At 52.2% G+C, this 12,293-nt stretch overlaps 1 protein-coding gene across 1 annotated transcript; it reads right to left on the bottom strand.

Moving 5' to 3' along the window:
• Nucleotides 1-5,920: 5,920 nt before the first annotated feature.
• Nucleotides 5,921-11,568, bottom strand: LOC128571153 (E3 ubiquitin-protein ligase TRIM47-like). Its single transcript, XM_053570784.1, has 7 exons — nt 11,553-11,568; nt 10,629-11,299; nt 9,639-9,734; nt 8,508-8,741; nt 7,555-7,717; nt 7,304-7,366; nt 5,921-6,477 (listed from the first exon to the last, which is right to left on the bottom strand). Exons 1-7 carry the CDS (start codon nt 11,566-11,568, stop codon nt 5,921-5,923), a joined length of 1,800 nt encoding a protein of 599 aa, XP_053426759.1.
• Nucleotides 11,569-12,293: the final 725 nt, after the last annotated feature.

Raw genomic sequence — 12,293 nt, 5'->3', positions numbered from 1 at the left:
ACCTGGACTTCAATCTTGGCTTCGAGACTTACGTGACTCTCTTGTCCCTCATTTTCTCATCCATGCAATGGGGATTAATTAATAATACATGTTCATAAGGTCTGCGAACTAAAATAAAATCTTAAGCCCCCAGCCAACTGTATGAATCTCCCTCTTGGCCAAGGGGACCCCAGAAAAATCTTAAAAACCGTAAGAATGTCAGACACACTAGTTATGTCCCTGTTCTTTTTGGAGTTACTCTTTGGGGTACCATTAGGCTACTACTTCTTGGGCGGCGCCTGTGACTCAGTCGGTAAGGCGCCGGCCCCATACACCGAGGGTGGCGGGTTCAAACCCGGCCCCCGCTGAACTGCAACCAAAAAATAGCTGGGTGTTGTGGCGGGCGCCTGTAGTCCCAGCTACTCGGGAGGCTGAGGCAAGAGAATCGCTTAAGCCCAGGAGTTGGAGGTTGCTGTGAGCTGTGTGAGGCCACGGCACTCTACCGAGGGCCATAAAGTGAGACTCTGTCTGTACAAAAAAAAAAAAAAAAAAGGTACTACTTCTTTATTAGGCCTAAGGCCATGTAAGGCAAAGATTAAATCACACCTGCGGGTCATCAGCTTAGTTTACAGATCACTTGAGTCTTGGTGTATGTTCAGTGGCTTGTCTCTGCTTAACAGACTTCCTTTTTTATTTATTTATTTTAATTTTTGATTATTGTTAGGGTACAAATAATTAGATTACAGTGCTTGCATTTGTTAGGTAAAGTCCCAGTTGTAGTTGTGTCCTGCACGCAGGAGTGTGCCATATGCCCTTACATTGCGCCCGTTAGGGAGGAGCACACCAATCCTCTTCCCTCCTGCCCCCTCCCCTCAGCTTGAATTAAACTGAATTTTTCTTTTTCTTTTTTTTTTGTAGAGACAGAGTCTCACTTTTATGGCCCTCAGTAGAGTGCCGTGGCCTCACACAGCTCACAGCAACTCCTGGGCTTAAGCGATTCTCTTGCCTCAGCCTCCCGAGTAGCTGGGACTACAGGCGCCCACCACAACGCCCGGCTATTTTTTGGTTGCAGTTTGGCCGGGGCGGGTTTGAACCTGCCACCCTCGGTATACGGGGCCGGCGCCTTACCGACTGAGCCACAGGCGCCGCCCTAAACTAAATTTTTCTGTTGTGTGGGTGTGGATTAGTTTGTCTACGGGCTTCATATTGGCATAGGGTACATTGCATACTTGCTTTTCCATTCTCGCAATACTTTAAGAGAGTGTTCTCCAACTCTATCCAGGTTACTACAAAAAATGTAAAGTCTCCATCTTTTTTTATGGCTGAATAGTATTCCATGGTATATGCCACAGTTTATTTATCCATTCATGGGTTAATGGGCACTTGGGTTGTTTCCACATCTTGGCGATTGTAAATTGAGCTGTGATAAATAATCTAATGCAAATGTTATGAAAAAATAATTTTTTCTCAGGTGGCGCCTGTGGCTCAAGGAGTAGGGCGCCGGCCTCATATACCAGAGGTGGTGGGTTCAAACCCGGCCCCAGCCAAAAACTGCAAAAAAAAAAAATTTTTTTTCTCTTCTGGGTAAAGACTTCCTTATCTTAAAATGTTCCAAGCCTTTAGGCAAAGCTATATTTCTTTAACCAACTGCACATCAAAGAATCTTTAAACCTACCTATAACTTGTAACCCTAAGATGTCCTGCTTTTTGGACCACACCAATGTATACCCTGCATGTGTTGATTTATGATTTTATGTGTAATTCCTACCTCTCTAAAATGTATAAAACCGAACTGTAACCCCCCACGGTTAAGTCATGACTCAAATCATGGCTCTTATTTTACAGCATTTGGGTTCTTTTTGACAGGTGGCCATGAGGATTAAATGAATACATTTGTTATGAATATTCCATTTGCTGTGAACAGTGGCTGGCATTTAGTGGGCACTATGTGAGTACGTTAAATGAAAGCAAAATGACTTTTATAGTCAGAAATTGCAAGATGATTTAATTAATTTTAAAATTACCCTATTCTTTGACTGTATGGGGGAATGAGAAAATAAACAGGCTGGGTGCCTATAGCTCAGCAGCTAGGGCATCAGCCACATACACTGGAGCTGGTGGGTTCAAACCCAGCTTGGGCCTGCCAAACAACAATGACGACTACAACAACAAAAATGGCTGGGTATTGTGGCGGGCACCTGTAGTCCCAGTTACTTGGGAGGCCGAGCCAAGAGAATCGCTTAAGCCCAAGAGTTTGAGGTTTCTGTGAACTATGACGCCATGGCACTCTACTGAGGGCAACATAGTAAGACTCTGTCTCAAAAAAAAAAAAAATCTTTGAAGACAGATTTGTTTAGAGGCTGTTTGGATTCATATTAAAAAACACTTTGTTGGGCTGCGCAACAAAATATAGCTGGGCGTTGTGGCGGGCGCCTGTGGTCCCAGCTACTCGGGAGGCTGAGACAAGAGAATCGCCTAAGCCCAAGAGTTGGAGGTTGCTGTGAGCTGCGATGCCACAGCACTCTACCGAGGGTGACAAAGTGACTGTCTCTAAAAAAACAAACAAACAAAAAAACACTTTGCTGAATGCTCAAGCAGGTGAAGGAGGATGCGAGAAGAGAGTGGGTAGCATCCCAGAGACAGTGCCTATAGTGGGGAAGTAGGGGCTCAGAGTTCACTGATGGATTATCCTGGAGCACTGGCTGACCTTGCCACCTCTGCAGGTACCCTCTGACAACTAAGAGTAAATGACTGAGGCAGAGATTCCAATCAATGGAGGTTTATTGAGCTGAAGTTTGAGGACATACCTGGGAAAAGTACAAACCACAGAAGCATCTGTGGCCTATCTCTCCAAGGAGGGTTTTGGGAACGCAGCTTTATGGGGAGAGAGCATACAGAAAGAGAAGGGAGAAGACGGGTGGGCAGTGAGGCAAATGGTCACATTCCTGTGAGACTTTAATGACCAGGAAGTCTACCCCCTTTTTTTTTTTTTTTTTTTTTGTGGTTTTTGGCTGGGGCTGGGTTTGAACCTGCCACCTCCGGCATATGGGACTGGTGCCCTACTCCTTGAGCCACAGGCCCCACCCAAGGAAGTCTACCTCTTATATAAGGTGAATGTCTGGCGAGAAAAAGGGAGTAAAGGAAGACTCAATGATACAGATGTCCCTGAGTAGGAGGAAGAATGACTGATCTTGTCTCTGTTCTGCACCTGGGAAGATAAACTTGTAATCAACATTATTAGTGAGCACTTGAACAGACTAGTTTTAGGAGCTAAACGTGGCTTGCAGACCTAAAGTTATAATTTCCATGTTTTTGAGAGGCCAGCAAGGAATTCCTCATGAATCACCTGTGGGCAGTCCTCAGAGATCCCCGAGGCCTTTTTCCTTTCCCAGAGGATCTGGTGCTGCATGTTAGTAACAGCTATTCATCCAGAACGGGGCCTTGCATGACGTCTCCAGGCTTGACTTTTCCTTTGCATAAGGAATTGGTGGGGGAGGAGGGCTGGGATTTTTATTTTCCTTTATACCTCTATGACATTTTCCCCCAGGAGGTACACACTGACACATGACCTCTAAGCCATGATGGAAGATCCTGACATTTTTGGTTTGCTACCTGTCCTCACGGAAAAGGCAGGCCCACTTGCGATTTGGTTTTTGGGAATACTAAAGAAGAGTTTGAGGATCCCCCCTCAGGACTACCACTATGGACCCATAGGAGCTCAGGACCCCCAAAGAAGGAACAGCTATTTGAGAGCAAGTAATACTCCTGGGTATTGGGGTTCAGCCCCACAGACCAACCTGGAACTCAGTATCTTTCAGAGCTGAGAGGATTTGGCAAGGAAGACCCATTTCTTTTCCGTTCCCTGGTGGGGAGAACTTTGAGATCCACCCAACCCCTGCTGTCTTCTTGGGTCCCTCATTCACCTCCTCAGCATTTCCAGACCTGAGCCTTCCTCGACAGAAGTGGCTGCCTCTTAAGCCAGGAAGAATGAAAACTGGGAGATAGGGAGGCAAGATTTAGGCATTTTGGTGTAAAGGTCTCTCAAAATGGGGTGGCACCTGTAGCACAGTGGGTAGGGCGCTGGCCACATACACCAAGGCTGGCAGGTTCAAACCCAGCCCAGGCCTGCCAAACGACAGCTACAACAAGAAAATAGCCAGGCATTATGGGGGGCACCAGTAGTCCCAGCTACTTGGGAGGCTGAATCAAGAGAATAGCTTGAGCCCAAGAATTTGAGGTTGCTGTGAGTTGTGATTCCATGGCACTCTACCTAGGGTGACAACTTGAGACTCTGAAGATCTCTCAAAATGGGAGACCAGCCAGGTATTATGGCTCATGCTTGTAATCCTAGTACTCTGGGAAGCCAGGCTGGTGGATTGCTTGAGGCCAGGGGGCTGAGACCAGCCTGAGCAAGAGCAAGACCCCATTTTACAGGTTTTGTGGCAAGCGCCTATAGTCCCAGCTAATGAGAGGCTGAGGATGGCTGAAGCCCAAGCATTTGAGTTTGCTGCGAGCTATGATGCACGGCACTCTACCAAGGGCGATAAATTGACTGTCTAAAAAAAAAAAAGTGGGAGAACAGTTTTGATCTCATTTCTTCTCCATGGGGACAACAGCCTGTAGGGAGTATACATCATTGGGATTGGGTGCTGAGCAAAGGCTCCAAGGAGAAAGGTCATGAAGCAGCAGCCAGATCTTGCTCAGAGGAGCGGAGGGGTGCTCCCCCCACCCTCTGCCAGATATTCAGAGCACACCCCGCACACTCTGCTCCTCTTGTGCTGTCCAACCTGCAAGATGACAGCCTTGAAGGAGAAACCCAGGTCACTAGTTTCTCTGGGCACAGGCCAGGCAGGATGGAATTCAGGAACACCCCATGAACCCATCAGGCCTGGTGTGGCCAAGTTCTGGAATGCATTGCCCCAGGGATATTTTTCTCCTGTGACTTGTATCATTTCCTCTTCAGAGCCAATCATTAACCCTCACTTGAGAAGCCACAGGAAAAGTGGCTGGTTGAGGCTGGAAACAGGGAGGTGGCTCTAGGCTGGGTTGAAACCCTCGGCTTCCCCAAAGGGGCTGAGTCCACAGTCATGGGCCTTGCCAGGGGCCCCAGGCAGTAAGCCTAGCCTGGACCCAGTCTCTCTGGTAGGCTTTCACGCTCCCTGCTGGGCAAGGAGAGGGCAGAGGCCTGGATGTGGATGAAGCCCCTTGCACACAGGCCTTGCTCCCCTCTGAGCTGAGTGGGAGGGCCAGGGCTGGGGAATAGGAGCAGCTTTCAGCCGAGATAAGGAGCTTGGAGGGTAGTTTGAGGTTTCCCCACCAGGGATAGCATCCACCCCTTTCTCCCCCACACGGAGACACCAATTGTGTCAGAAGTTCTGCTCTGGGCAGTAGGGACCCTGGCCCTGCCCCTGCCTGGACTTGGGTGGTTGGCCTATCATTTTAGGGTCTGAGATAGGCCTGGGTTTCTCCAGCTCCCAGGGAAGCCACTAACTCCAACAAACCCTTACACCAGCCGGTCCTTCAGAGACTACCTCTCAGTCTGGTCACCCAATAGAGACTTGACCCCTCTCAAGCAACAAGGACTTTGGGGACTGGCTCCTGTTGCTGAGTGCCCAGGACCAGCCTAGAGGATGAAGGCCTGGGGCCTCTTGTGGTGGGGGATGAAAGGTGGGGGGTGTACGCCCCAGCAGGAATCCAAGACTGCGGGGACCCCCCACCCCCACCCACCAACCTGGCTCCGAGCTGTGCTGCACTTCTAGCATTGGGCCTGTGTGGGGAGTTTCTGGAGAAGCCGGCAGGCGCTGCGGGTGGAGGCAGGTTGACCACCCACCCTCTGCCCTGGGGACTACACAGGGGCGGGGACCCTCCCCGTGCGCACCTGGCCAGCCGGTGCTTACAGTCCAGTTTTATTGGCAGCTACCCTGAGCCTGTGGGCCGCCGCCTACGTCTCGGGGCACTGCTTGAGCGTGATTGAGGCTCCGCTGCTGACCATGACCGCAGGGTACAGCGGCTCCAGGAAGCGGGCCAGGAAGCGGTAGATGAGGCTGGCGCCGTCCGCTAGGCCGTAGAAGGACAGGCAGCCGGTGGCGCAGTCCAGCGCTACGCCAAGCGTGCGGTGGTAAGCGCCGTGCAGCACCGTCTGCGTGTTGTTGTGCCACACGGAGAACTTGAGCGAGTCCCACTCCAGGCACCACGAGTGGGGGTTGCGGCCCAGCAGGTACACGATGTTGCGGCGCGGAGGGCCGCTGAGCGGCGGGCTGCGCCGGTAGGTGACACCCAAGCACACCCAGGAGTTGGACACCTCGGCCTCCCAGTAGTGGCGGCCCTCGGACAGGCCCCGGGAGCACAGAACCTGTGGCCACTGCTGAAAGCCGGGCAGGGGGCCACCCATGTCCGTGGGCTCCAGCAGGATGCCCAAATTTAGCACGGAGTAGGTCTCCTTGAACAGGAACAGCTCCTCGCTGGCCGTGGAGGGGTCGAAGTTGAGGTTGCAGTAATCTGGGGTGGGGTGTGGACCAGGGTCAGCGGCCCCCAGGGCAGCGCTGGAGCCCTGGGGAGGAGGAGGGTGTGGAGTTGCAAGGCATTTTGTGCAGTCCTCCAGGATGCTTCCACCCTAAGCTCCTAGAAGTGGCCCCTCTACCTACCCCATTAAGTCCCCTAACTGTGGCCTAGATGCAAGTGACATGGTGACATGGTCTGGAGGAAAGATGAGTGGGGTGTTGTCCAAAGTTCCACCTTGCCGGAGAGGCTGGGGACCAGGAGTGTCCCCCTCCCCCCCAAATCTTAACAATCTCCCTTTTAATTTGTTCAGGACACAAAGCTGAGTGGGACTGAGGGAGAGTCATCCTGGAGAAGATTAATCAGAGGGGGACACCGATTTTGATCTTCATGATCTCAGAAAATCCATTGGGATTTTGTCCCCATCCCAGCCTGGGACAGGGGCTGCAAGGACATTAAGTGAACACAGATTGCGTCTGAGGGACAAATGGACAGAGCTCATCCAAGGTGGCTTGGCTAAAGCCCAAGGGAGGTTGGCAGGTGCCCAGCTGAGGGCAGAGGTTGTGCCATCCAAGCGTGGCAGAGCTGGCTTGCCTCACCCATGGGGGTAGGTTGGGACAGGGTATTCCCCACTTTCTACTAGGGATCTGGGTGCTAGGCTGAGAGAAATCCCCAATCCTAAGTTAGAGGTCGGGGCTAGAGAGAGCTGGCATCTCCCTGGAGGCTGTGGCCTACATAGAAGTGGGGCTGGGAAAGTTGAGGCCCCCAGGGGCCCTGCAGCTTTCCTTCCCATCCCTGAGGTCAGACCTCAGAATCGAGGACTCACACTTAAGGAGTGTTTTCCTGTCCACAGCTGGGGGCAGCACCTCATAGGAGCTCATCTTAATGCCTGGGGAGAATGGAGGACACACTCACAGTTTTGCATCCTTCTAGAAAGAGCCATGGGCATCCAGGAGGCTGTGTCACCTGGAGAAGGTACACATGGGCAGGAAGGGCTCTCCAAGTACCCCAAACCCCCACATTGCCCTTGGGGCAGTCTCACTCGGGAATATAGGCCCCAGGCCTCCAGGGACTGACCCTTCAGAAGGAGCTGGTTGACGAAGCTGAGACCCATATCCACCAGCCGAGTCTGGAGTTTGGCCAGGGTCTCTGGCAGCTGGAGGAAGCTCTGTGTTTCTTCACAGTGGACGCCCATCAGGGGTTCCATGCAGCTTGGGAAGAGTTTCAGCCTGGGGAGCTCCTGGCATGCGTGCAGGGGCCATGGGAACCCCTGTTAGTCAGGGCCCAGCAGTCCCCAGAACCATGGGCAGGTGGAGCAGAAGCTGCCCCTTTTCAAACCTGGGCATCTCCCTTCCTTCCTCCTAGCTTAGGGCTCTGGCAAAGGCACAGCCACTTTGGCCTAGTCAGTGCATTAAGCAAAGGATTTTTAGAAAACGATGGGAGAGTTTCTGCTGAGCCTTTAACTGCTGGGGGAGCACCATTGCCAAATGCTTCCTGTTGCATGGTGGGAGGGGAACAAGGTGGGCGAGAGCCAAAAAGTCAGTAGAGTGCGATGGCAGCTTAGAAAGGAGGTGTGTGCTAGGAGTCCCCAAGCCCCTTCCACCTTCCTGCCACACACCCTTCCTTGTACCCCACTCCCCTTTCAGCAGCACCAGGCCACACTGCCAGGCCAGATCCAGGTTGGGGAGAGAAAAGAGATTTTTAATCCAGGCTATATAGATTGTTCCAGTCTCACTTCCAGCCATGGGCTGGGGAAGTTTAGAGAAGCTTAGACAGTCAGAGGCCCAATCCCAGGGCACACCCCTGTATGTTCCAGGGAAATGAAGGCAGGGCAATTACGTTAAGGCTGACTCTGAGCTGGAGGAAGAAGCCTGGGGTGTTGGTGCAAGCTCAGGACAGATGACCTGGGGTGGGGAGGCTCCTTGAGGTAGAAGCAGGGACACAGTGATACAGTCCCAAAAGCCCATCACTTCTTCCCAGGTTAAGGGATAATCTGGTGTGTTCATGGGTGCAGGGGAGGAGGGCCTCACCTGCAGAAACTGCTGGTCACTGCGGTTGCTGAGCAGGTTGTGGAGCCAGACACTGTCCCCTTCCAGCTTCCGGAGCTGAGTGTGGCTCTGCTGGATGGAGCTGCTTAGCTTCTCTAGGGCAACTGCCTCCTCTTTATCGACAAAATCCAAGACCTTTATCTTGAGCTGTTTGACCTCCTGGATGATCTCTGAGAAGCAGGTGTTCACCTCATTTCGCATGGTCTGGATCAATTTCTGGAGTGGGGTGGGTGTGTAGGTAGAGAGGCACCTCTGAGCCCCACTCTGGTACCACCACTGTCACAACCCAGAGCCGGCCTAGCCATCCCATCTCTGTCTCTCTGACCACACTATGGGTGAAAGCTAGAGTAGGCTGACGTCCCCCTGAGATCTCATGTGGGTTATGGCTCCGAGGCTCAGCCCCTCCACTGCAATGCATACCTAAGGAGGCTGGGAATTGGGGGAGGGGGAAGGTGGAATGTCCAGCAGAGTAGATGAGAAAATAGTCTGGGAAATGTCTAGATGGAGATCAGCAGCTTAGAGACAGGATATAAATAAAGCTAGAAAGTAATTGATAACTACCCTGCAGCGTTGACTATGTAACCTGTGGGCTGTAACTTTCCCTCATTAAATCCAACCCCAAATATTCTTTGATCTGTAGTTTAGTACTTCTCCATCCTTCAGCCTGATAGCTTTCTTCCTTGAAGAAAAGACTGCCTGTTTAATTGAAACATGAAACTGTTACCTTCTCACGTTTTGCCTTCTGTGGATACAGCCCCCTCGAAGTCCCTAATAAAAAGGCCTTGAATAACTAGGTCAGGGCAGTGCCTGTTAGCCTCACTATGGTCTGATATGGTGTCATCTCTCATGGATCAAAACATTGTGTGTGTGTGTGTGTGTGTGTGTGCGTGTGTGTGTGTGTGTGTGTGTGTGTGTAAATTTCACAGCGTCTTCTCTCCCTTTGTCTGCCAGACCCTGGGAGGTCAGGTAAAGTCCATGGCGAACTCCCAGTCCACCATGCTGTGGCTCACTTCCCAGATGGCTCACACCATCCACTCCAAGTCCAGAAAGGTCACCACAGGCTGATGCAAGACACTGGGGAACCCTGGGCCTAGGGTGGGGGGGCAGCCTTACCGAGAGAAAGGCCACATGCTCCCGTTGCTTTTGGCTGTCGGAGGTGATCATCAACATCTGGTTCTCCACATTGGCCTGGACCTTCCGAACCTCCACCTGGGTGAGGGGTGGGGTGGAAGACGATGGGCCCCTGATTCAGGGAGTGGCCTCGGAGAAGCCTTTCTCCAAAGAGCCCATGTCCAAGCTCAGGACAGACATGCCTCCTACATTTATCTGCTCAGTTTAAAAGAGAATGAGAAACAAAGGCCCACGGACTACCCCTCTGCTCTGGGTCTCTCACTCCCCGAGAGCCTATCTTCCCATTCACAGGACTCAGATTCTTGCTCCTAACAGTGATGATCACAGGGTTTCAGACCACAGGAAGGGGCTGTAGAAGAGTGAGTAGGAGGCTGGGTCCGAACCCGCCACCCTCGGCATATGGGGCCGGCGCCCTACCGACTGAGCCACAGGCGCTGCCCCTTCTTTTCTTTTTTTTTTTTTGAGACAGAGCCTCAAGCTGTCACCCTGGGTAGAGTGCTGTGGCATCACAGCTCACAGCAACCTCCTACTTCTGGGCTCAAGCGATTCTCTTGCCTCAGCCTCCCAAGTAGCTGGGACTACAGGCGCCTGCCACAACACCCAGCTATTTTTTGTTGCAGCCATAATTGTTGTTTGGTGGCCCGGGCTGGATTGGAACCCACCAGCTCAGGTGTATGTGGTGGGCGCCCTAGCTGTTTGAGCCACAGGCGCCGAGCCAACAATGCAAGAATCTTAAAGAAAATTTGGAAATGAAGAAAAGGAGGGGATTCACCCAACTTAATATGATGTGTTTGTATTTTGATATGTTGGTGCAGGCTTCACACATACAATTCTGGGTCCTTACTCGCTTAACTTGTCAGCATGTTCTCAGGCCACGACCTGTCCCTGGTGACCCTCGCTTTAATGGCTTCATAAGTTTCCTCTAAGGATGTGAGAAAGAGACCTGAGAGTCCCCGCCTGCCCCTGCCTCACCTCCTGGCGGGCACGCTCCTCTTCCAGCGGGGTGGTGTCGTGGTTCTTGTGCCCCTCCAGCAGGCAGCCTGAGCACATGCAGCAGTCCTCGGAGCGACAGTATAGCTGCTGCAGCTTGCGGTGCTTCCGGCACAGGCGGGTCTTGAGATCCCACATGGGCTCCAGCAGCTGGTGGTCCTGGAACAACTCGTCCTCAAAGTGGCTGTGCAGGTGTTTCTCGCACAGGGAGGCCATGCACTGCAGGCACGACTTGACAGATTTGAGCTTTGGAGGGGAACAGAAGTCACAGGGCACGTCCCGGGGCCCAGCCATGTTCCAGAGGGATCCCATGGCCTGGCCTCTGGCCTGGACAAAGCAGGCCACCATCTCCCCCAGGATGACATTCTTGCAGAGGCGGGGCCTGGAGGGGAAGTTCTCTCGGCATTGGGGGCAATAGAGTGTCTCGCCCATGGCAGTCTGGTGGTCCCAGAACCCTTGGAGGCAGGTCATGCAGAAGTTATGGCCACAGGCAGTGGTGACTGGGTTGTGGAACACCTCCAGGCAAATGGGACAGAGGACTTGGTCCTCAAATGAGCGGAGATTGCTGTTGTTACTCTTCAGGAACTGGCTTTGGGGAGGTCTTGAGGGCTGTGCAGGGGTCTGCAGGTCTGGGACCAGGTCCTGGACTGTATCTGGGAAGGCAGAGAAAAGCCCTGGGGGAGCTGGGACAAGAGTCGAGGGCAGTACCCCTGTCCTTCTCTTAGGGGCTGTCTGCCCATGGGATGAGGGACTACATTGTCAGCTAACCCACGTGAGGGACACAGGGTAGGGATTGAATTCTTGTTTCCACCCTAACTCCTGAAACAAATCCCGGACAGAGGGCTGATACAAAGAAGGAGGTTACATCATGACAAGGGAAATGAGGGTCACAGCACAACTACTTACGCGAAACTCTCTTCATGTCAGAGAAAGTCAGGTATTTTGCTGCCCTGTGATGAGAGGAAAAGAAGCCACGGGCACTCATGCACAGGAACCTTGCCCAAGCCCCACTCTGCAGATGCTGGCAGGACCCCCATCCCAAGTGACTCACATCTCTCATAAGCTGATGACTGTCTCCTCACCTTTCTTTTTGGTTGCTGTTTTGCGATCTCCCTGTCAAGGTGGCTCCCCTCCTTGAAGACTGCCCACAGTTTTGCTCCCTGAGGTCACAATTCAAGCATGATCAGACCCAGAATTCTGCTTGTGATGTCAGCAGGGCAGGTGTGCCACTGTACATGCCGCGGTACTGAGTCATTCTGCTTCTGCGTGAGTGAATTCCTTACTCCAGACCCCTCCTGCCAGTAGGCAGAGTAGCTGCTGGAACCCTGGGGCCTCTTGCAGTGGACTTGAGAGGGAAGATGGCAACTCAGTGACAGCAGGATCGTGGTCAACTTGTTTAGTTTCTCTGGACCATGGTTCTTCTCTCGTGAATCATCAGGGTTGTTGTAGGAGATGGTATTACAAGGCCCTTCTTGGTCTCAAGTTGGATGATGCAAACATTATCCAATTGGTGATTTTAAAGGCTGTGGCTTCATTAAGCCATCTTCCTGCCACAACCTCCCAAGTAGCTGACCCTATAGGTGCTCACCATGACACCTGCCCAATTTTTCTATTTTTAGTAGAGATGGGATCTACCTCTTGTTCAAG

This window comes from Nycticebus coucang, chromosome 18 (genome assembly GCF_027406575.1).
Source record: "Nycticebus coucang isolate mNycCou1 chromosome 18, mNycCou1.pri, whole genome shotgun sequence".
Taxonomy (NCBI): Eukaryota; Metazoa; Chordata; class Mammalia; order Primates; family Lorisidae; genus Nycticebus; species Nycticebus coucang.
This window is presented reverse-complemented; position numbering and strand designations above follow the sequence as displayed.